Source organism: Maniola jurtina, chromosome 7, assembly GCF_905333055.1.
Source record: "Maniola jurtina chromosome 7, ilManJurt1.1, whole genome shotgun sequence".
NCBI classification, from domain to species: domain Eukaryota; kingdom Metazoa; phylum Arthropoda; class Insecta; order Lepidoptera; family Nymphalidae; genus Maniola; species Maniola jurtina.
Window position 1 is genome coordinate 7,944,263 of NC_060035.1, and position 21,755 is coordinate 7,966,017.

General features: G+C 37.5%; 2 protein-coding genes across 2 annotated transcripts; one reads left to right on the top strand and one right to left on the bottom strand.

The window, feature by feature from the left end:
• The first annotated feature begins 2,197 nt into the window (after positions 1 to 2,197).
• Positions 2,198 to 3,250, top strand: LOC123866739. Its single transcript, XM_045908419.1, has one exon. It carries the CDS (start codon positions 2,198 to 2,200, stop codon positions 3,248 to 3,250), a length of 1,053 nt encoding a protein of 350 aa, XP_045764375.1.
• A 13,692-nt stretch (positions 3,251 to 16,942) lies between these two features.
• Positions 16,943 to 21,194, bottom strand: LOC123866902. The gene is made up of 5 exons (XM_045908673.1): positions 21,014 to 21,194; positions 20,347 to 20,838; positions 18,540 to 19,214; positions 17,508 to 17,726; positions 16,943 to 17,036 (listed from the first exon to the last, which is right to left on the bottom strand). The coding sequence occupies exons 1-5, from the start codon at positions 21,057 to 21,059 to the stop codon at positions 16,972 to 16,974; spliced, it is 1,497 nt and encodes a 498-aa protein (XP_045764629.1). The 5' UTR covers positions 21,060 to 21,194; the 3' UTR covers positions 16,943 to 16,971.
• Positions 21,195 to 21,755: the final 561 nt, after the last annotated feature.

Consider the following 21,755-nt stretch of genomic DNA (forward strand, 5'->3'; position numbering starts at 1 on the left):
GAGGATGGGCGTGCGTAATTGGTTCGTCGGTTAACGGCCTTATTTTCATCTTGCGTACGAACGCGGACGCTCGTATACTTTCCTCATATCACATTATCCCCTTACTTAATGCTGATAAGCAGCCGAGACAAATTACTTTCAATTTAATATTCTATATTTGGCTGTTCATTTTGTTCTTTTATATTTCAGCTACTTATATTTTCCCAACTTTGGAAGTTGTAATGCTAAAAATTGAGACAGCCTTCGCAACCAGCGTGCGTTTTTAAAAATAATATCAGCTTTCTACATACATACGTATAGAATAAATCGGCTGTGCAAATAAAATACGTCAAATAAAAAAATATTATTTACTTATTTTTACACTTAGCTACATAGGTCATACTAATGGTTCGCCCCGAACTGAGACCTCCGGTATCCCAGAATTCCCATATCATGACAGTTTTAACCATAGACTTACAATTTTTTCGCTATGGTTTTAACTATGTGTAAATTGTAATAGTTAACTTTTAACATTAGACGCAAAAAGAGCTAAAGAGTTATTGGAGATGGTTGAATTTTGCAATAATGCGTAACAATAATGTTAACAGCGCCATCAATTAACATTATTGTGAAGTTATGTTAAAATAATGATCCCATTAGAAACTAAATATTTTCGATTCTTTGTAATATTTATCTAAGTTTAGTTTTTGTTGTTCAAGTACAAGATACAACTGCAATTATATACAAGTTTCAGTTTCTAATATGTAGCCGTATTTTGGCATATGCCGTCGAATTCAATCTAAGCCCTCCATTTCTTATGAGAGCCTCCCTGAAATAAAGATATTTTTAATGCAATATTCTGCTGAAAGCCATCAATATATTATGTTTGAAGAAATAATTACGTTCAGTAATTCAGAAGTAATACCTAAGGCTCTGAAAGATGGGCGGACAGACAAGTGCAATTTCACTGAAGTAGACCCAGAGACACCCTTCGCTCGGTCGATTATTATCAAGTAGATAATATGGTAGTACCTGTTACCTACCTATCACCTATCGCAATACAAATAGCTTTTCCAGCTGCGAAGTCCCAAGAGACTTTCTTACACCTCGAAAATAAATTATGAGTCATGCAATATTTCAATTTGGTTCGCAGCTTGGTAGAGGGAAAATTTATTTTCACGATGAGAAGGAATATCGGGTATCCACCAAAAAAAATCGCATGATTTTTATTAATGGTACATAGGTACACCTAATCCATTAAAACAGAAATTCAGTAGTTTTATATACATAATTACATACACTGTAAACTACTACAGCAATCGACTTCAGCAGTCTTTAAATATGTACCTACTCTTTATTATGTACCTGCAAGACAACAAAGGCATCTAATAAAAACAAATGGGCTTATTACTTTCCAAGATGTAAGTATATTGCCTTCGATATTATGTTTACACAGAAGGCCTAAGATATTCCTAAAGTACGTAATAGACCTCTTATTATGCTAACGATTTAATCGCCTTTATTGGTTGTGTAAACTGTTATCTATGGACCGGACCTACTGCTGAATCAATTGCTAATAATGCAATCGGCTCTATTACTTTTAATATTCTCCTTTCCAATCAACATTTTCTCTTTTTAACCTACTACCAAAAAAGGAGGTTCTCATTCGTTTTATTTTTAATACGACTAAAAACCCGTCAAGTGTGAGTCAGACTCGCACACGAACCATCCCATACCATCTTACAAGATACTATATTGTACTTTTTGAATTTTCATGATTTGCATGGCGGCCATTTCGAAATTCACCATCTTGGTTTTACGTTATTTAGAGTGACGTCACGGACGCGGTCGGGGCGGTTACGTCTCGTCCACATTTTATGTCATTTTAATTAAAATCTGGGTGTTTGACCGTTAAGAACCATTTCAAGTGGAGCGAAAGGCTGCAGTGAGTCAGAGAAAGCTGTAAGAATTGACGAATTCCGCTGGGAAAGGTGCGTAAAGTCCAAAATTATTTGCTGTGCAGCACGAAGTTTCTTAATCCTACCTTCATACTATAATATTTTGTCGGTGTTGGAACACCGCAAGAGACGACCTGCTAACTAAGCTGCACAGGCGCCATCTAGTAAAAACTTAATGAATTACGTGCCCACTGCCACCTAGCGGAAAACGTATATACTACGAGCATATCTATGAGGTACCGATCAATATAGATCTCAAGATGGTGAAGTGCAGTGCTTGCGGACGCTTCTTGTCACCAACAGGGGCCGCTACCTGTACATTATGTCCAGGCTTGTACCATAGGGCGTGTGTCGGAATACCGGAAACTGGGCGATCCCCTAAACAGTGGAAGTGTCCGGAATGTATAGCTAAGAAGCCGAAAGTAGGGAACGTTAACACCCCTGTGAAGGGCGCCGAACCATCCAACACAGAGAGCGAAGGCTCTCCCGCGGAAAAGTCAGAGATTGTGGAAAAGGATATCATCAGCGAATCCGCTCTAGACACCAGTCAATCATCGGACCTGAGCCTCGAGTTACGCCTCTTCCGTGAGGAGATCCGACAATTGAGGACGGAAATACAGGATTTTTGTGCGGAGCTGTGCGACGTGCGGGGTGCTATTGCTGTCTGCAACCAACGTATGGACGAATTCGATAGCAGACTGATAAACCTTGAGAAGGAAGTCAAGGTTTCGTCCAGTCGATGCGCGGAAGTTGATAAGCTGGAAGAGACAGTCGCACAGCTGAGAGAGGACTTGAATGCCCGGGACCAGGACCTTCTTCAGGGAGATATTGAGATCACAAACCTCCCGGAAGTCAACGGAGAAAATCCTCACCATACAATTATGGTCGTGGCGGCTAAACTAGGAGTCGACCTGGATGAGAAGGACATTATCTTTGCGGAAAGAGTTGGCAAGAAAAACGATAGTAGTTCACAAATGGAGGGCGGTACCAGAGGTCGTCGTGTCGTGGTGCGTCTGGCGCGACCGAACCTGCGCGAGAGTTTCCTGCGCAGCGCACGCACGCGTCGTGGCATCACTACAGAAGGATTAGGGTTCGACCTGCCCGCCAGACGATTTTATGTAAACGAGAGGCTAACTAAGAAAAATAAACAACTCTTCTATTTGGTTCGGGAGACGGCAAAACGCTTGCAGTGGAGATACACGTGGACCAAGCGCGGCAAAATATACGCGCGCCAAGGAGAAGGCAAGCCGGCGCACCAAATAAAGTCGGAAACAGACGTGGATCGGGTTTTTGGCGAGGTTCAAGTTGGGTAAAGTAGTGTTGCTAGCAATAATCTTATTTTTAAATTCTAATCCTTATATAAACATTTTTGTATTTTGTACTATCGCGGAAACCAAACATGAATATTGTAGCAAAGCTTGTGTTAAAAATATTAAATCCGTTTTGTCTTCGTTTAACTTCATAAGCGCACTACTTAATGTACTCGAACAGAATATTTCTACGAACATACTTCAAGCTAGAACTCAGGCGGGACGGGTGGCTGCCTCAGACACGATTTCACGGTGCGATCCTACAGCACAGTACTTAACTATCCGAAAAGTTCTCTATACTATAATATATTACGCCTACGTATGTCATGTCAGTGTAAGAAAAGATCCCTATATATATTGTGCCTACGTATGTCATATATATACTCGTATCTTACAGTATATTCACTTAATACTATTACTTTGCTACCTAAAATGTACACGCCGGCATAACGACTTGAACAACAAATTTTTAAATATTATTTATTTATCTACTTTAAAATATTATAAAAAAGATAAGTAAGTTAAAATTTTTTAAATTAGGACTCTTTAACGCCGGCTCTCTAGGGACTAGACATGAAGAATTTCTTGAAGCAATGACCGAAATATCTGTAGATTTAATGGCAATAAATGAAACCTGGATTCGCGAAGGGGAAGACGGCCTCGCGCCTGTGGTGCCGGGCTACAGGCTGCGTCACAAACCACGTCCAACCGATGTGCGTAGGGGGCGGGGAGGTGGGGTGGGTTTCTATATAAAAAAAGGTCTTAGAGTAAAAATATGTGAACACCCTAACCTCCATTCAGTAGAACAGATGTGGCTGGAAACAAAGGTAAATGGAAAACGGCTTATTATTGGCACAGCGTATAGACCCCCCTGGCAGGATATAAATTTGTTTTTAGATGCACTTACCCAATCTATCACAAGCTTCTCAGGCTGCGACTACATGGTGTTGCTGGGAGATTTTAATATTAATTTGATTAATCAGGTGGATAACAAGAGTAAACTATTTAACGATTTTATCTATAGCGTAAACCTAACCCAGTGTGTGACGGAGCCCACACATTTTACTGACCATAGCGAGACCCTTATTGACCTTATATGTACTGATGCAAAAATACGCGAGACGTCAGTAAATCACATCCAGGACCTAGGAAATCATGCTATAGTCTCTGTAACATTAAATCTGAAAAAAGAAAAAATACCCCCTCGTTGGATAACAATAAGACCAATAAAAGATATAGACATCAAAAATTTCGATAAAGATCTCTACAACATACGCTGGGCGGACATAAATGAGATGAGGGATGTGGATAGTATGGTTTCCGCGTTCAACACCTCTATAATAAACATATTTGACCTTCATGCCCCGCCCAAAAAAGTTCTTATAAAAGATGAGTACTGCCCGTGGTTAACTTATACTATAAAAACTATGATAAAATTAAGAAACGAAAGCCAAAAGCGATATAAAGTAACTAGGAAGGAGGCGCATAAAATCTACTACAAAGATTTAAAAAAATTAGTATATGAAGCTATGGAAGCTGAAAAACGCGCATATTATAAATATTACATTAATAAGAACGTAAAAAATCCTAATCTAATGTGGAAAAACCTAAAAAAAATCTTAGCTGATAAAAAGAAAGACCAAGAAATTCCGACCTCTCTTTGTAATCCCGAGCTTATAAACAGACACTTCCTTGACATCCCTTCAAATAGTACTGCTACAATGTCTACTTACACGTACTACGAATTCCACAGCTTCGGGCCAAATACATTTAATCTTAACACAACCAGTGAAGGTGAAATTATTAAAATCGTTAAAGAGCTCAAATCAAACGCCATCGGAGCGGATCAAATATCACTAGAAATGTTAAATATGATGACTTTTCCAGAGAGCCTTAGGTGCTTAACTAATATAATAAATAAATCAATTTTATCGTCCACCTTTCCTAACTCTTGGAAAATTGCTATAGTAAAGCCTCTTCCGAAAACTGATAACCCCACATCTCTCAAAGATCTTAGACCAATTAGCATCCTTCCATGTCTATCCAAAATCCTTGAAAAAGTGGTCTGTAGTCAGATTACAAAATACCTGGAGGAGAACAGTATCTTACCTATGTTGCAGTCGGGTTTTCGTAAAAATCACAGCACAACCACAGCTATTATAGATGTAATTGACAACATTCTTACAGCTCAAGACCAAGGCATGGTTACAATGCTAGTATTACTTGATTTTTCCAGGGCATTTGACTCCATAGATACATCACTCCTTCTATCCAAACTGTCCTATTACGGTTTTTCAAACAGCGCTATAAAATGGTTCAGCAGCTACTTTGATAACCGAATGCAATATGTTCACATAAATCAGAACGATGGTAAGCAGTTAGTCTCCTCGACTTTACCCGTCCTCAGAGGTGTGCCGCAAGGATCGATTCTAAGCCCAATCCTATTTGCGTTGTACACAGCAGACATGGTCCGTTGTATCACTCACTGCAAATATCACTTTTACGCGGATGATGTTCAACTATATTACTCATTCCGACCTCAGGATACGGCAGAGGCAGTGGCAAATATCTGTCATGATTTAGAAAATATAGCAAGCTGGTCAGAGACAAACTCACTTAATCTCAATCCTGGAAAAACGAAACTGATGATATTAGGAACCAAACACAAAATTAGTCAAGTTGAAGCTCTAAATCCACATATTAGAATAAGAGGCGACGCTGTAGAAAGAGTTTTGGAGGCTCGTAACTTGGGCGTGATATTTGATGCACATTTGCATTTCGAACGCCATGTCAGGATGGTAGTTAAACATTGTCTTTATCGATTAAAACTTCTGTACAAAATGCGTCCTTATCTTAGCTTTGACGTTAGAATTCGTCTGTGCGAGACCCTTATACTGTCTAAATTAAATTATGCAGATGCTGCATATGGACCATGCCTGCTCTGTAGGTCAGATAAACTTATTCAAAGGGTCCAGAATGCTTGCGCCCGCTACTGCTTCTCGATCGCGCCCCGCTCTCATGTGAGCCCGCATTTGAACGACGCCAACATGTTAAAAATGGAGGCTCGACGCAAACTTCACTTGGCCACCTTACTCTTCGGTGTCATGTCCACGGGTAAACCTAGCTACTTACGCTCAAGGATAAAATGGGCTCGTGAGAATAGTACACATATGTCAAGGTCGGCTCCTAAAATTGCGTGGCCACACCATAAGTCTGCCTCCTTCAAGGGGACTTTTAAGTATGCAGCCTGTAAAATTTGGAATGACTTGCCTCCCCCAGCCCGTTTAGCGAAATCGTTATACTCTTTTAAACAAACCATAAAAAAATTTTTACTAGAAAGACAGAAACAGTTGTAAGAGGTAACACAGCATTTTTGGACATCTAATTTTTTTTTCAAATTTTACAGGACAACGCCTAGCGACTTATAAATAGATAGTGGATAATTTTATTATATATGTAGATAGTTAAAATAGATAGTTAAGTAGACATTTTAGATATAAATTCAATAGATATATTCAATAGATATATATTCAATAGATTTAACAACAATTTACTACCAAAAGAGCACCAAGTAACTTGGCATATGTCAATATTAAAGAGGCACGGTATGTTCGCGCTCCCGATCGGCCCGTGATATTCACTTGGGGGCCATGCCCGAAAATCAGCGCTGCAGTCGACCGACTGCAGCAATAAGCTGAGGCAGCGCCCCGTTCGGCCAAGATAGACATTAAGCTAGTATTAAGAAGTGGGTGCCTGGGTCTTGGGGGACCAGGGAGCATGGACACTGGTCGGCTCCTTGGTTCTCCAGGGACTACGACACCCTACCTGTCTGTATTTGTAAATTTGGCTGAATAAAAGGTTTTTATTATTATTATTATAGATATAACTTACTCTCACGCCCGGTTACAAAATAGATATATATAAAAGCCAAAGATAATATAATATACTTACATATATAAAAATAAATAAACCTACATACACATTTACATAAATACATATTTGTACCGGGCGGAGGATTACGCCCCGGCAGGGGAGACCAAACGGCCGGGGGTCAGGGCGACAGGTTGAGAAAGCGGCGGACTATCCTAGCCGAGTCTAGCAAGACCGCTTTTTGCATCCTGGCTGCGAGCGAACTGCCACGGAACCCCAGTCGCCTCAGATGGTGAGCGAGGCTGACTGGGATCAACCCGTTTGCAGATATGACGATTGGGATGATTTCGGTGGACTCCACATGCCACATGTCGGAAACCTCGTGAGCCAGATCAAGATACTTGCGTTTTTTCTCCGTCTCAGCTCTCACGAGGTTCTCGTCATATGGAATGGTGATGTCCACCAAAAACACCCTCGACTGTGCCCGGTCCACCACCACAATGTCAGGCTTATTCGCTAGAATAGTCCTGTCTGTGATGATGGACCGGTCCCAATAGAGCCGGACTCCGTCGCGCTCGAGTACCGGCACCGGTGTGTACCTGTAATACGGCAACCTCTCATCCAGGAGACCGTACTTCAGAGCAAGCTCTTGGTGAAGGATTTTGGCTGCTTGGTTGTGTCTGTGCAGATACTCAGTGTTGGCAAGCGCCGAACATCCCGAAAGCACATGTCTGAGTGACTCGCCGGGATGGCGACAAGCTCGACAGATGTCGTGAGTGCCATCCTTCAGAATGTACTTTCGGTAGTTCCGCGTCTTAACCACCTGATCTTGTATCGCACAGACAAACCCTTCGGTTTCCCCGAAGAGGTCACCAAAGCGCAGCCATTGCACGGACGCTTTTTTATCTACGTGCGGCTCATTAAGAGCTTTAAAAAAGCGTCCGTGCAACTCCTTCTCCTTCCATACGGTCTCCCGGTCAGAGGTGCTAAGTACCACCGGTTTCTGCCACTCGGTTTTGGCTAAGGATAGTGGAGTGAGTCCTTTATCACATTCCATGACCTCTCTATGCATGGGGGACCCCCTCATCGTCTCAAAGTAGGTTCTGAGATTGGATATCTCCCGGTTATGCATGGTCTTGACGCTTAATACGCCTCGACCTCCACACTTCCGGGGGATATACAATCTCATCACAGACGATTTTGGATGGTGCATGCGATAGAGAGTCATATTCGTGCGGACTTTTCTGTCCAGGGCGTCAAGTTCGGTCTGAGTCCAACTGAGCACGCCAAAGGTGTACATGAGGACGGGCATAACCCAGCCGTTATAAGCTCGGACCTTATTGGCGCCTGACAAATAACTTTTACAGATTTTTGTCAGACGGCCAAAAAAGGCCTCGCAAACAGACCTTTTCATGTCCGCCTCTTTTACACCCAGAGATTGTGACATGCCCAGATACCGGTATGACTCAGCTTCGGAGAGGGTCTTAATGTTGGATGGCTCGAGACTAATCTCGGCCGAATGAGTAACCTGTCCCCTCTCCACATGTATGACCGCACACTTGTCCAGTCCAAGCTCCATCCTGATGGAATTGCTGAACTCAGTGGTGATGTTCAGCAGCTCCCTCAGGCGGGTGGCATTGGGTGCCAGCAGTTTGAGGTCATCCATGTACAGAAGGTGAGGTACTTTTGTACCTCCTCTCCGAAACTGAAAGCCTGTCCCCGAGCCCTCCAGCAGGGTGCTAAGTGGGTTCAGAGACAGGCAAAACCATAGCGGGCTCAGACAATCACCCTGGAAGATACCCCGTCCTATCCTTATCCGGTCATCGGCAGCCGCCAACCGCTCACCATGGAGACACAGGATCGTGCTCCATTGCCCCATGCATGCCTCAAGGAAGTCTCGAACTGCACTGTCAACTTTGTACAGCTCAAGGACCCTTAAGAGCCATGAATGGGGCACCGAGTCGAATGCCTTTTTGTAGTCGATCCAGGCGGCGGAGAAATTCCGACGGTTGCGTTTGACCAGTTGGCCCAGTTGGCCCGCTTATATTATTATTATTATTATTATTTGTTGTTATAGCGGCAATAAAAATGTACTCTGTTAAAATTTCAATTCTCTTCTATTACGGCTCATGAGATACAAGTCCGCTGACAGATAGATGGACGGACGCCGGAAGCTTACTAATAGCACTCATTGGCACTCTGTGGGCACGGAGCCCTAAAAACCTAAGATTTGAAATGCTTTTAGTAGGTACCTAGTAAAACCTTGACATGTTTATAAGACAACGTATCGTACGGATTGAGATCAAAAGCGCAGTGTCCCACGCCCTTCGTTACGTAGCTTAGGAGCTTAGGTCTGATGTCGAAATACTTACAGACACTACAAGGAATCGTTACGGTCCTGTAGAGGGTCGTCTACAAAATTGGCTCGCCAGTGAACCTTTCAAAAGTATCGTAGCTACGTGTAAAATATAGGTACCACTAGCTTACTTTGATCGTTCTTTCTGACCGCAGATGTATTATGATTTATATATATTTACATTGATGGTCTATTGAGACTGTTATTAAGTAGTGCTTGCTCTGGTTTTTCAAACGACTCTAACATAATATAGACTCTAACATATATTTAAAAATGTAGCTCAAATAACATTTTCAAAGATTTTAAATAAATACAATTATTTATAGGTATTTCTTGTACATATTTAGATACAAAATTTAAAAAAAACTTTCCTAGGAATTTTTGTATCATCGTGACCATATTCGTCAGTTCATCACCCAATGCCCACTGTTGGACTTCCGTAATAAGCACCACCATTTCCGGCCCTCAACCTTCCTCATCCACCCACTTTCCTAATCCGCATTAACATTATTTACATGACGTCATCAGTAGATACCTACTGGCGAAATGCCAGATCGGAGTCCACGGAATAACTATGTAGCTGTAGCAGTTTAGGTTTTAGGATGTACTTAGATAGTGGTAACGGGTAGGGATTAAATACTTAATGAAAACTATTTGAACGGAAGTTATAATAACTGTATCTATACTTACTAATAAATAAAATTGGAGTGTCTGTCTGTAATTTCGAAATAACTACCTCATATTAAGCTCATATGGTTATTTGAACGATACCATAACTGAATCACACTTTTTTAAAATTTTTGTCTGTCTGTTTGTCTGTCTGTCTGTCTGTCTGTCTGTCTGTCTGTCTGTCTGTTTGAAAAGGCTAATCTTTGGAACGGCTGAACCGATTTTGACGGGACTTTCACAGGCAAGTAGAGGATTGACCAGGGCGTAAAAAAGGGTTCTTTTTTAACCGACTTTCAAAAAGGGAGTTGTGTTTTTCTACCTATGTACACCGAAATCTCCGAGATTTCTGAACCGATTTGCGTCATTTCTTTTTTAATCGATAGAGGAACTTTGCGACATTGTTTCATAAAAAATTTGGAGTCCAACTCCTCAATCCTGATGCTGCAGGGGATCTGACCAATCCACGCGGGCGAAGCTGCGGGCATCAGCTAGTCTGAAATAAAGTAGAAAATCCGAGGAGTCATTGCAAACGACGAACGATTTTTCGAACTCTACCATTTCATTTAATAGCACGCTGGAGGCAAATCGACATCAGCGTCTATCGATTGCGTTTATTTATTTTGCCTGTTCGCACCGCAATCAACAAATGGTCCACTGTAAATACAAACGCAAAGCTGCTACAAAACATTTATTTGGCGAAGTTTTAATTAAAATGAGTAAAAATACGACGAATATTCGATGCCCATTGCCAAATAGTACCTTCAATGCTTTAAAATGCATAGATACACAAAAATACATACTTACATACCTATACATATTCATGAGTTCCGTTCGGTCGCTTATAATATAGTGGATGATTTTTTTTTTTTCTTTATTTATTTAAGGGCTTTGATACATTTAAAAGTACATGTCAGCCCTATTATAATCTAATTAAATACAACAATACAAAATACAAAATACAAAAATACAAAATAGTGGATGATAGTGAAGCCTGTTGTTACCCTCGCTGTGCGATATAATATGTTGCTTATAATCATTATCTACAGTAAAAGTGGTAAAAATATATCCATACTTAATTTTAAAAAGTCACCTCGGTGACGCACTAGCATAAGTATAATTACATAAAACTTTAAGTTCCTTAGTAACCTTAAGAAAACTTCTTGCACTAAAAGTTTCCCCCTCTCGTTAGAGAGTAGTATATTCTTTGGTCTCCTCTGTGAGACAATAAAACTCTTGAAGGTGCTTACCATCATTAGATAACTATGATACCACGCTCAGGAAATACGTCCTTCAGCCATGCCTCTCCAATTGATCTCAAAATCTCTAAGGACGTGGTGAAATGCGCTAACTTTAGCTGGTAAACTGTTGTAAAGCCAAATAATTCCTTTTGACCGAAGGTAGTTATAATGCTTTGACCGAGTTACAACGTCATAAAGTTAAATGCTGTTGAAAACTACATAGTTCGTAATACCTACTTGCAAGTTTAAAGGTCATGCACATTATATCAGGTAGGTAAGTCTATTCTGGCCCTGCTTGCGATATTATGTTAGAAGTACAAGTGTAAATTAATAGTAGATTATTCAACATGTGTAATATCTTACGTCGCGGGTGCCGGGATAAATCCCAAGCGTAACGACGGATTTTAGAGTAATTCCCGAGCGTAACGAGGCTGTTACATCGAGAATCCTGAGTGAGGCGCAGGGTTTAGGGGCACCCAAGACAAAGACAATACCCCTAAGTTCAATACTCTACTTTTTACACATCGTGTGACAATGAAATCAAAATCTTCGTATGCTTAAATAGACCTGTATCTATCTGTCTTAAGAATTATCTGGGAGCGAATCGTTTATTAGATTTTGAGTATTAATAGTTTCCGAAGTTAAATTACTGCTAGCGTCGTCGCCACTCGACATTTTAATTTCAGTTTAAATAAATTAATTTAATTATTAATTAATTTCAATAAACACCACAATATAACTTTTCGCAGATAAGTTTTAGAGGGAATTTTCATTAATTTTTAGTCTTTACTGTATAGTTCGTGTTTCTGACGAGTGAAAGGGACACCCTCATACGTTGAAGCGAGACAGCAATAGTTGATGAACTAAAAACTCCTTAGAAAGGAGGAACTTAAAAACAGAATTTGCTTCGAGTGCGGGATGTTCTATATTCAAATTACATTGATTTCAGTGCAACATTACAACCCGAATGAGTGAGTCATAGGAATGTTATTACGTACTTTACCTTTAAATAAAAGGTAGTGTATTATGGCATTGTCGAGTGAAAAAATATAAATCACCCTCAACTCAACCGACCAAATCAAACACGACACCAAAGTATATGTTGTAAGTTGTCGTGAAGTTGGGTAGTCCCCCAGACTGTCCTGGTTGCAGCATCACATTGAGGTTGCCTTATTCCAGTATTCTTAGGATTACGTCTACCAAATTTCAAATCCACTAGAATAGAACAGAATAGAATTTTATTCAAATAAACTTGTACAAGTGCTTTTGAATCGTCAAAATAATCTACCACTGGTTCGCAATGCCGTTCCTACCGAGAAGAACCAACAAGAAACTCGGCGGTTGCTAATCCATACCATAACATATAGGTACCTAATAATGTTATGTATGACTGAGTTACACCGGCTGAGAAAAGTTGCTGATAACAATCTTCAAATGGCTGAACAGATTGGCATTAAACATAGTTAAGAACTATCTCTATTAAACATGGTTTCGAATAAAAACTGCATTCAAGTCGGTCCATTTGGTTTGAGCTCTACGATGCCACAGATAAGTGAAGCTGTCTAACTTAAAACACCTCTCTTTTTACGTCGGGAGAAAAAAATAAATGTTTTTTTTCATAGGTAGGTAAACGGTTGTCCCATTTTTATCCCATTTTTGCAGCAGCTATAAGTACTAACGTAGTAGTGCTGCGATTTTCAATAAGTACCTAGCTGATGTGGCCTAGCTAGATAGGCAACTACTTTATTTCTCAATACACTACAGCAAAGATTCCGCCATACTACACTAAAAATTAGATTCCGCGGAATAAACTAGCAAACGTTTTTCATGTTTCATTTCAACTTTACTGTTGAATTATTTAGATACAATATGTTGACTACATTTTTATGATTTATCAAGTTCTAATGCCAAATCTCCTACAGAGACCTTTTAAAAAATAGAAATTTCCCTAAACCACTTCTCTGAGTATAATCATCACAGGCAGGTGGTAACTAGAGATTCTTAATGGTCTTCAAGAAAAGGATGGGATAAATTAAAAATAATGAGGGTTGGAGATAAAAAACAAAGATAAATGTTTGAAGCGTTTGCTCTTTAACATGTTTTGACGAGATTTCTTCTACCCGTAGGATCTAGACGCACTCCTCAGCCGACACAAAAGCTATGTGTCATTAAAAACAAGATGTGCTTAAGCACCTAACTGTATTTTTCGTTACGTGTGTGCTTTCACTGTTTTTAGGGTTCCGTACCCGAAGGTTGCCAAGTGCCAACGGAGCCCTTTTACTAAGAGTCCGGTGTCTGTCCGTCCGTCCGACAGTCTGTCTGTTAGTGGGCTGTATCTCATGAATTTTAATAGGTAGAGAGCTGGAATTTTCACAAAATGTGTCTTTCTTTTGCCTCTGTAACAACAAATAATAAAAATTTCAAAATGGCTGTCGTGAAAATAAAAAAATATTTAAAAGTGTTATTTCTTGTACGATGGTATGGAACCCTCCGTACTATCTGAGCTGCAGAGTAGTGAAACCTTCTAAACGCTAAGGGACAGTTTTTTTACATTTTGTTGATTAGAAAATCGAAGTCAATAATAATCTCAAGTTTTATTAGGTTTCTATGAACTGGCTGACTCACAATATCAAAGAATAGCTTAAACCTCTAGGTCTAGATACTTGAGATTGTAGTCAAGTTTTCTTAAGTCCTCTAATTCTTCTAATTTTGTGTGTTTGTGGTACAGGAAACTATTATTTACCAAAACGTAGCTCTGAAAGAGAGATTTTCTGTAGTCCGTTGGAGAGTTCCATCTTTGGAGATACCGACAATATTTTCGTGTTTAAACATAATATCTCTTTAAATGGGACCAACCTGACGGTCAATTAAGATCTACTTACTCAGTAGTCTGGCTATTAAGTGGAAAGCGATCAACCGGCAAACACGAGACTGCCAAAGACATCGCTCTCGTAGTCGGGTAAAAACGATTTGAGTGCTTTACATAAGAGTTCTTAGAGGTAAAGGAAACCTCTCTCGCGTTTTATCAAAGCTTAACGATCTCAAAAAACCTCACTTTATGGTAAAAGCGGACACATCAAGGAAAACCTTTGTTTCAAATTTCTTTTGTAATTTGCAACCACTCTGCAACTATAAACGCTAAACAATTTTTTCCTTTTGAATATAGCATGAATTTATTATCAAAACAAAAATAAATAATTCAAGTCACAACACTAAAATAATAGTCATAGTCATTTAATATTCATACTATACATTATACGTCGAAAATAAGTAGGTATTGTAAGTATTTTTTAATTAGCGGTTCGTGTTAAAAGCGCTTCGTGATAAAAAAATCAAACTAAAGACTTTTAAAATACCTCGTATAATAGAACAATAATATACGAATAATAGAACATTTAGAGAGGCATAGAGAGATCGCCCGAAGACAAAACTGTCCAAATGAGTTGCAATTATTATGTTCTATATTTCACTGGAATACAATAAATAATATAATTGTTTCCGCGCGACAAAATGGAATCCAATTATTTATTATACGCCTACACTGGATTCCTAGTCGTACCTGCTGAAACACAAAACTGCATAATAGATTATTTCGAGCAGAGTTTTTACTTGAACAGCGAAGCCCAAAAATTTGCTGTCTGGCTGGTGTACCGATCAACTTTGCATGCAATTTACGCTATGAAACAATTAATGGTCTTTATATAAACCTGCTCTAATAAGTGGATGGGTACTTCTTTGCCTCGTGATTATAAATTTTGACATAAAAGGCGGAAAGCACTGCGCGACGGAAGAAAGCTCGCTTTTATAGAAGTAGAACAGCCTAGTATATAAATGTCTGTTAGACTATTGTTGGATTAAAATGTAGCTTTTGTTAGAGCAATGTCGAGTGCCTGTTTTAAGGTACCTAGAAATGGGTTTTAGTAAACACTGGAAATATATACTGAAAACGTCATCCGACTTTCTAATTCAGTAGGTTTTAAAAATCACTACGTATGGTTTGCTTAAATTGTACCTATATTTTTATTGATTGCTCATATCAAAGAACGCTGAAGAACATACGGAGCAGGCCAAAAGTTAATGATATAAAAACTAAGCACTCAACAATGCTCTGACAAAAGCTACATTTTCATTTAACAATGGTCTAAAAGACATTTTACTGGCATGTTCTTATTCTATAAATGCGAGCTGTCTTCCGTCCTGCAGTTCTCTGTTCCGCCTTTTATGACAGATTTATTATAATCACGACTCACGAGACACAGAAGTACCCAATTATTATTTCTATAGCTGTTGTAGAAAATATATCGCTACTAGCTGTTTTCATCATTGATTTTGGAAGCGTAGCATATTATCTCCAGGCAATTAGAAACTGTAGGCAATGGCAGTTAGACAATCTAATTTTAGTCATATTTGAGTCACAGGTATGATGTAGCAGGCATCTTTCATTTTAGAGAATCCAGATTTTTTCAATTTTTTTCTAAATCAAACGAAGAAGCAAATGTGGAAGTACCTTCCACACTGATTTTGAAAAAAAATTAAATTGCAGTAGTTGAAGGCACACTTAATCCTTCAATCGTTATAATCGAAGACCTAGTCTAAAAACACTTCTATACTATACTTATTTGTTCTTTTTATGGTGAGATTAGTGTTTTTCAATGGACAAATATACTGCTGTACTTACAAAAAACAAGCCACAGGAAACTCACGTAGGTATTTATACTTAACTCCAATAAGTCGAATGGCAAAAGCGAACCCGCGGCTAATAGGTACTCTCGCAAAAAGCTTCCGATTATCTCATGACGTGACAGTTTGAGGATGGAGCCCACCCACGTCTTGTTACCTCAAATATCTATCCAACGAGCTGAGCCTTGTAATTTATCCTGAAACCCTCGTATTTTATTCAAGCGTGTATTTTTCGTCATATTTCATCTTGTTTATATGTGGCTTATAATGTAATTTGTTATCTGATGATTTACTTGAGATAACAAAAATAAACGATACCAGCGACTTCACACACGTCGCGTCGATTTAAACTTTTTAATAATCCATGGAAACTCGTGGATTTTATGGGATGAAAAGAGGCCTAGGTAAATTGAAGAGGATGGGCCGTGAAAAGATAATAGACAGACTGACAGACAGACATTCACACTTTCGGATTTATAATATTAGTATGGATTATTATGCATATTAAAGAATGAATGATGTTTTAAAGTATTCAAATGGAGGGATTCACAATTTAGGCATAGGTAGATAGGTACTTACGTCAAAAAAAGTTTTAATTTTGAGAGTCATTTGTATTTAATTTGAAAATGTACAATAATGTAAAATATTATTTTCAAATAAAATATTATTAATGAATATCGACAACTATAATATCTTCACTTATACAATTTATTCCATTGAGATTGTAGCAATGTTATCTTGAAACTAATTTTACTTGCTTTACTTTGGTTGCTTATACTTAATATATAATATATCTTATAAATATAGTTTTTTATCATAAAAAGTTAAAAAATGACTCGCTTTGCATAAAATAAATAAATATGATCTTTGAGACATAATATACTTGACTTCTAGTTATGGGTTTAAATTTTTTAAGCCTTTGTGTCTTCCGTTGCGTGCGTTACCTTCGTCGACTTCAACGCTTGAGGAATGCCGTCTGTAACATTAAACCAAATATTAAAATAAATAAATAAATATTAAAATATTTGTAACAAGTGTAAATTAAAAATTTTCAACACCCCCGACAAATCATTTTCAAATAAATAATTATGTATATCTAGGCAACGTCCATCTTGACAGCTTGACATTTGTCAATTGACACTTGAATATTATGAACCTAAGGGTTATCTAACCTTCTTTTCTACAAGAAAACTAGAAAATAGCTGATAACTTTTAAACGGCTGAACCAATTTTTTTGGATTATAGCTAAGAACACTCTCGATCAAGCCACCTTTCAAACAAAAAAAACTAAATTAAAATCGGTTCATTCGTTTAGGCGCTACGATGCCACAGACAGATACACAGATACACAGATACACAGACACACAGATACACAGATACACACGTCAAACTTATAACACCCCTCTTTTTGGGTCGGGGGTTAAAAACAGCTCAACAAATTTCTTACCTTCATCATCAACTATTTCGATTGTTTCTTCAACTTCAGTGCCATTAGAGTATACTGTAATCTTCGTCTCCTTTTTCACCTGTGGCGATGGTGGGACGAAAAAAAAATAAAGGATATTACGTGTGTCATTTTGTAGTTTATCCCAAAAATCTCTGTCTGTAAACCAAATCCCAGAATAGTCTATGTTTTCAGAAATTGGTGTTGGAGAGTCTGGTGGGCCTGTAAGATAATAAAAAAAAATTCAGTGTGCAAGCAGAGTGCGAGCGGGGCAGTCTGCGGTCCACAAACGCATAGTTTTGATTATACGTGCACAGAGTGCAAGTGGGGCGGTTGGGCGGAAAACGCAGCAGGGCGGGTTGTTGCAACTCAGTTTACGTTTTCCGCTCGTCGGTCATATATCGATAACTACGAAATATTTAATTAGTACCATGTTATATATGTGCTGGAATGAAATTATTTAAAGTTGTCAATAATTCACAAGAAATAATCCACGACCGTGAAACATGAAAGAGTCCGGAGGAGGCTTTTGCTTTAAGCAAACAAAGCAAAACAATTATTATTGTAAGTTTTTTAATCATAGGTGTATTTAAATAATAATAAGTAATATGCAATATATTGTAAATGAGATAGAAGAAGTCCGAATTCCTGAAGTCCCTTAAATGGAAGTGTAGCTAATCATCTACTAATAACATGATACGTAACCAAATGGATCATAATAAATCAATACTAGATTTAAAAACTGCACCTCTAAAGCTAATACCTATCCAGGTATAGATTTCACTATAATCCTATGATCATCGTTTTAACATGTAGGCAATCTCAATACTACATGCCTAAAATGTATTAAAATAAATTAAAACATTTAAACATCAAAAGACCGCTAAGTACACAATAATAATTATGTTGCCACAGAATATGGACTTACTCATTATTTTCAAAGCTGATTTTTTGTGAGGTAAAAATTTGTTTTATTAAGAAGTAGGTAGGTCTCTTTTAGCACAGAATTAGGAATATTAAATATTTTATACTAACATGATGTGATATTATTATTGTCTGTTTTATCTTCCTTAATATCTACTGGGATCCAACTAGATGAAATTTTATTATTGTTTTTATCTTCGTCCTTCGATTTTTTTTCTAAAGGCGTGGCAGTTGTATTATTTTTCACAGGTCTGCTTAAATTTCTGGGTACTGAGTTTTCCTGTGGTATGTGTTTTTGAGTCGGTATCTTTTTTGTTAAATCTTGTTTCGGTGTGCTATCTGATGCATACGTTTTAAGTGGTATTCTTGATAGGGTTTCTTTTACAGGGGAAAGTTCTGACAATAATCCTGCCTTTTGATCAGGTTTTATTACATCTATATCTTTATTTTTAGATGTTTTAGGAAAAACTTCTTGTTTTGCTTTTTGCTTAGTTAATGGGATTGCTGAATGATGTGCATTCGTAGATAGAACACCTGATTGGTTTTCGGATATCGATGTAGGCAAATTCTTTTTATCAGTTTGAGCGTATTTATCAAAATCCGTAGATTTGATCATAATATAATTATTAGGATGCTTATCAGCAATCATCTCCAAGTTATCAATATGCTCGACAGTTCCGTCAGAGTGTACTATCATGTACCGTTTTAAATTTTTAGCAGATGAGTGAAGACTGTACAGTTCTTTTGCTTTATTTATAAAGTGTATTGGTATAGAATTAAACCTATCTGAAAAAAAAAATCGTCACCATTACAACAAGTTATCCCAGGAACTCAAGAACAATGTGCCTCATATGTCTCCTGATAAAAAATGGTTATTATTATTAGTTTACACTCAGCAAAGTAATTCATCAACATGAATAAATGTAGGTAGCTCTAGATTTGCCTACTCATAGGTTAAATTGTAATTTTAGTAACACCGCAATTACACCTGTAAGTTTTACTCTAGTAAATAGCTTACACGATTAACTTACGACAAATATACTTAAACACTGTTCTAAGTGTCTTTTACCTTAATAAATTTGTTGTCAATTAATTACGTAAGCTATTCACGTGAGTAAAACTTACAGGTATAATCGCTGCTTAAAGTACTAGTATCAGATCTTTATTTATGCTATAAAATCTACAGCAAAAAACAGCCAGACGTCAGTCAACAAACAGTCAGTTAAAAATTTCAGTAGCTTGCAAATTACAACCTCCGATCTCTCTGAGAAGGTTTACGTAAGTATATTACATTTTAAATAACCATAAAATCAGCTTGGTCAGTATTTGATAGATAACACTTTTCAGCAGTTTTTCCAAAAATTTAAATCGAGTATCCTAAAATATACATGAAAAATAACAATATTAGTAGCGGACATAATAATAACGTGTCGTGCGGCGTTGACATGACATGGCGTTATTCGTAAATAGGTATGTAAGTATAGCGTGTCCATACATTTGTAAGATTATTAAATTAAAGTGAAAAAAAACAAGTGTTTGAATGCATACTTAAAACAATAAATAAACTTTTCCTATATTCGCCCTTATTTTTTTTATGGAACTCAAAGTAGTGGTGTAGGTATACTACCTAAAACATCAGACAGGCGTGCGAGGATAATATTATACTCGTTTGCCTGCAGGAAATTAATTTTGATGGTTAGATAACGGTTAGATTAAGGTTAGATTAGTAATTAATTATCTATTCACAACTAAAATTCCTACTCGTACCTTGTTAAGAATCTAAAAGTTGTTGATTACTATTCCTGCAATATTCTATATGAGTATGACCGTGCTATTTTCATATTATACAAAATTTCAGCTGTTGGATTTTGAAAACTGGCTTTGTAAAATTGTGCTAAAACTCCAGAATTACTCATACCTTCATTCGATTTCAAATTTGTTACTGAGGGTAATTGCCGCTCCAGAGGACTTCCCAGTGACGAAGTGCTCATTAATAAATTTTTATTCTCCAAAGATATTCCTTGTAAATCTAACCTAGTTTCCTTCTCTAGATTCAAGGGTAGTTGTTTAATGTTCGGTTGGTTATGGTAATTATAATTGATTACTTTTCTGTTTGGATTTAAATATTCCCGCTTTTTATAAGTATTTGGCTTTGCACTTTCAGATGCAAACTGAATATTGTCTTCAGTTCTTCTAGTCTGATATAAGCGACGGGTCAATCCTTCATTTTGCAAGTTTTTACTAGGCTCCCCTTTCATATCTTGTAGCAAAGTACGCCTTAGTATTGTTCCTTCTGGATTTTGGAGTAGACGATCTCCATTGGAAGGTCCACTATTTGTTTGGAAGACAATATTCTTTGTGGGCTGTTCATAAAGCACATTTTGTCCATTATTTTGACCAAACGTCGATACTGAAACAATTTTGTTTAAAAAATAATTTTAAGAGGTAAGTCAATAATATAAACGGTGAAATTTTAGTGTTTGGTTTGAATTCGAATGAATTTTTTAATGAAAATTTTAATTTTATGCCCTCATAAGCACACTTTGAAATAAAATAGAGACAAAAGCAATTAGCCAACTACTTACCGACAGTATGCAAACATAAAACAACACAAAACTTTAAAAAATTCATATTCGTCCACCACGAATTCAATTCTTCCTATTCTAAACGCTACATAGAGAGGCACGTTATTATAAATGTTATTATAAATTCGTGTAAAGCAAACATAGCTGAAAAAGCTGTTCACACATTCTCTATTGTTTCACGAAGTAGCTAAGTACATTATTTCAATGTTTGCGCAAATGTAAGTTAAAATCAACACTACGTATCTAAGTATAATAACACGAGTATGTAATTATGTACCACGTATAGTTTAGTTAGTTAGTTAGTTAGGTTAGTTTTCACGACCTATAGTCTTTTTAACCGACTTCGAAAAAAGGAGGAAGTTCTCAATTCGTCGGAATCTTTTTTTTTAATTATAAATCTTTTTGTTTAGGGTGAGTTAACCTCCATATACTTACTTAGGTAATGTAGTTCATTGGTAGAAAGAAAAAATATATTATACAAAAAGTCGTGATATTTTTCTTGAGAGGAAAATTCCCCAATAAGGCTCAACAGTATGCAACAAATTAATACTAAAAATTTCAAAATAACCACTAGGAAAACTAAATTAAAATGAAGTGTTATTTCTTGTACAATGGTACGGAACTCTTCGTATGCGAGTCCAACTCGCATTTGGTCTTTGGATAATCGCACTTTGGCTTTTGGCTGCAATTTTCCCTTCCAAGTTCATATACAAATCTTTAGGAATAAGAATTGGGCTCCTCG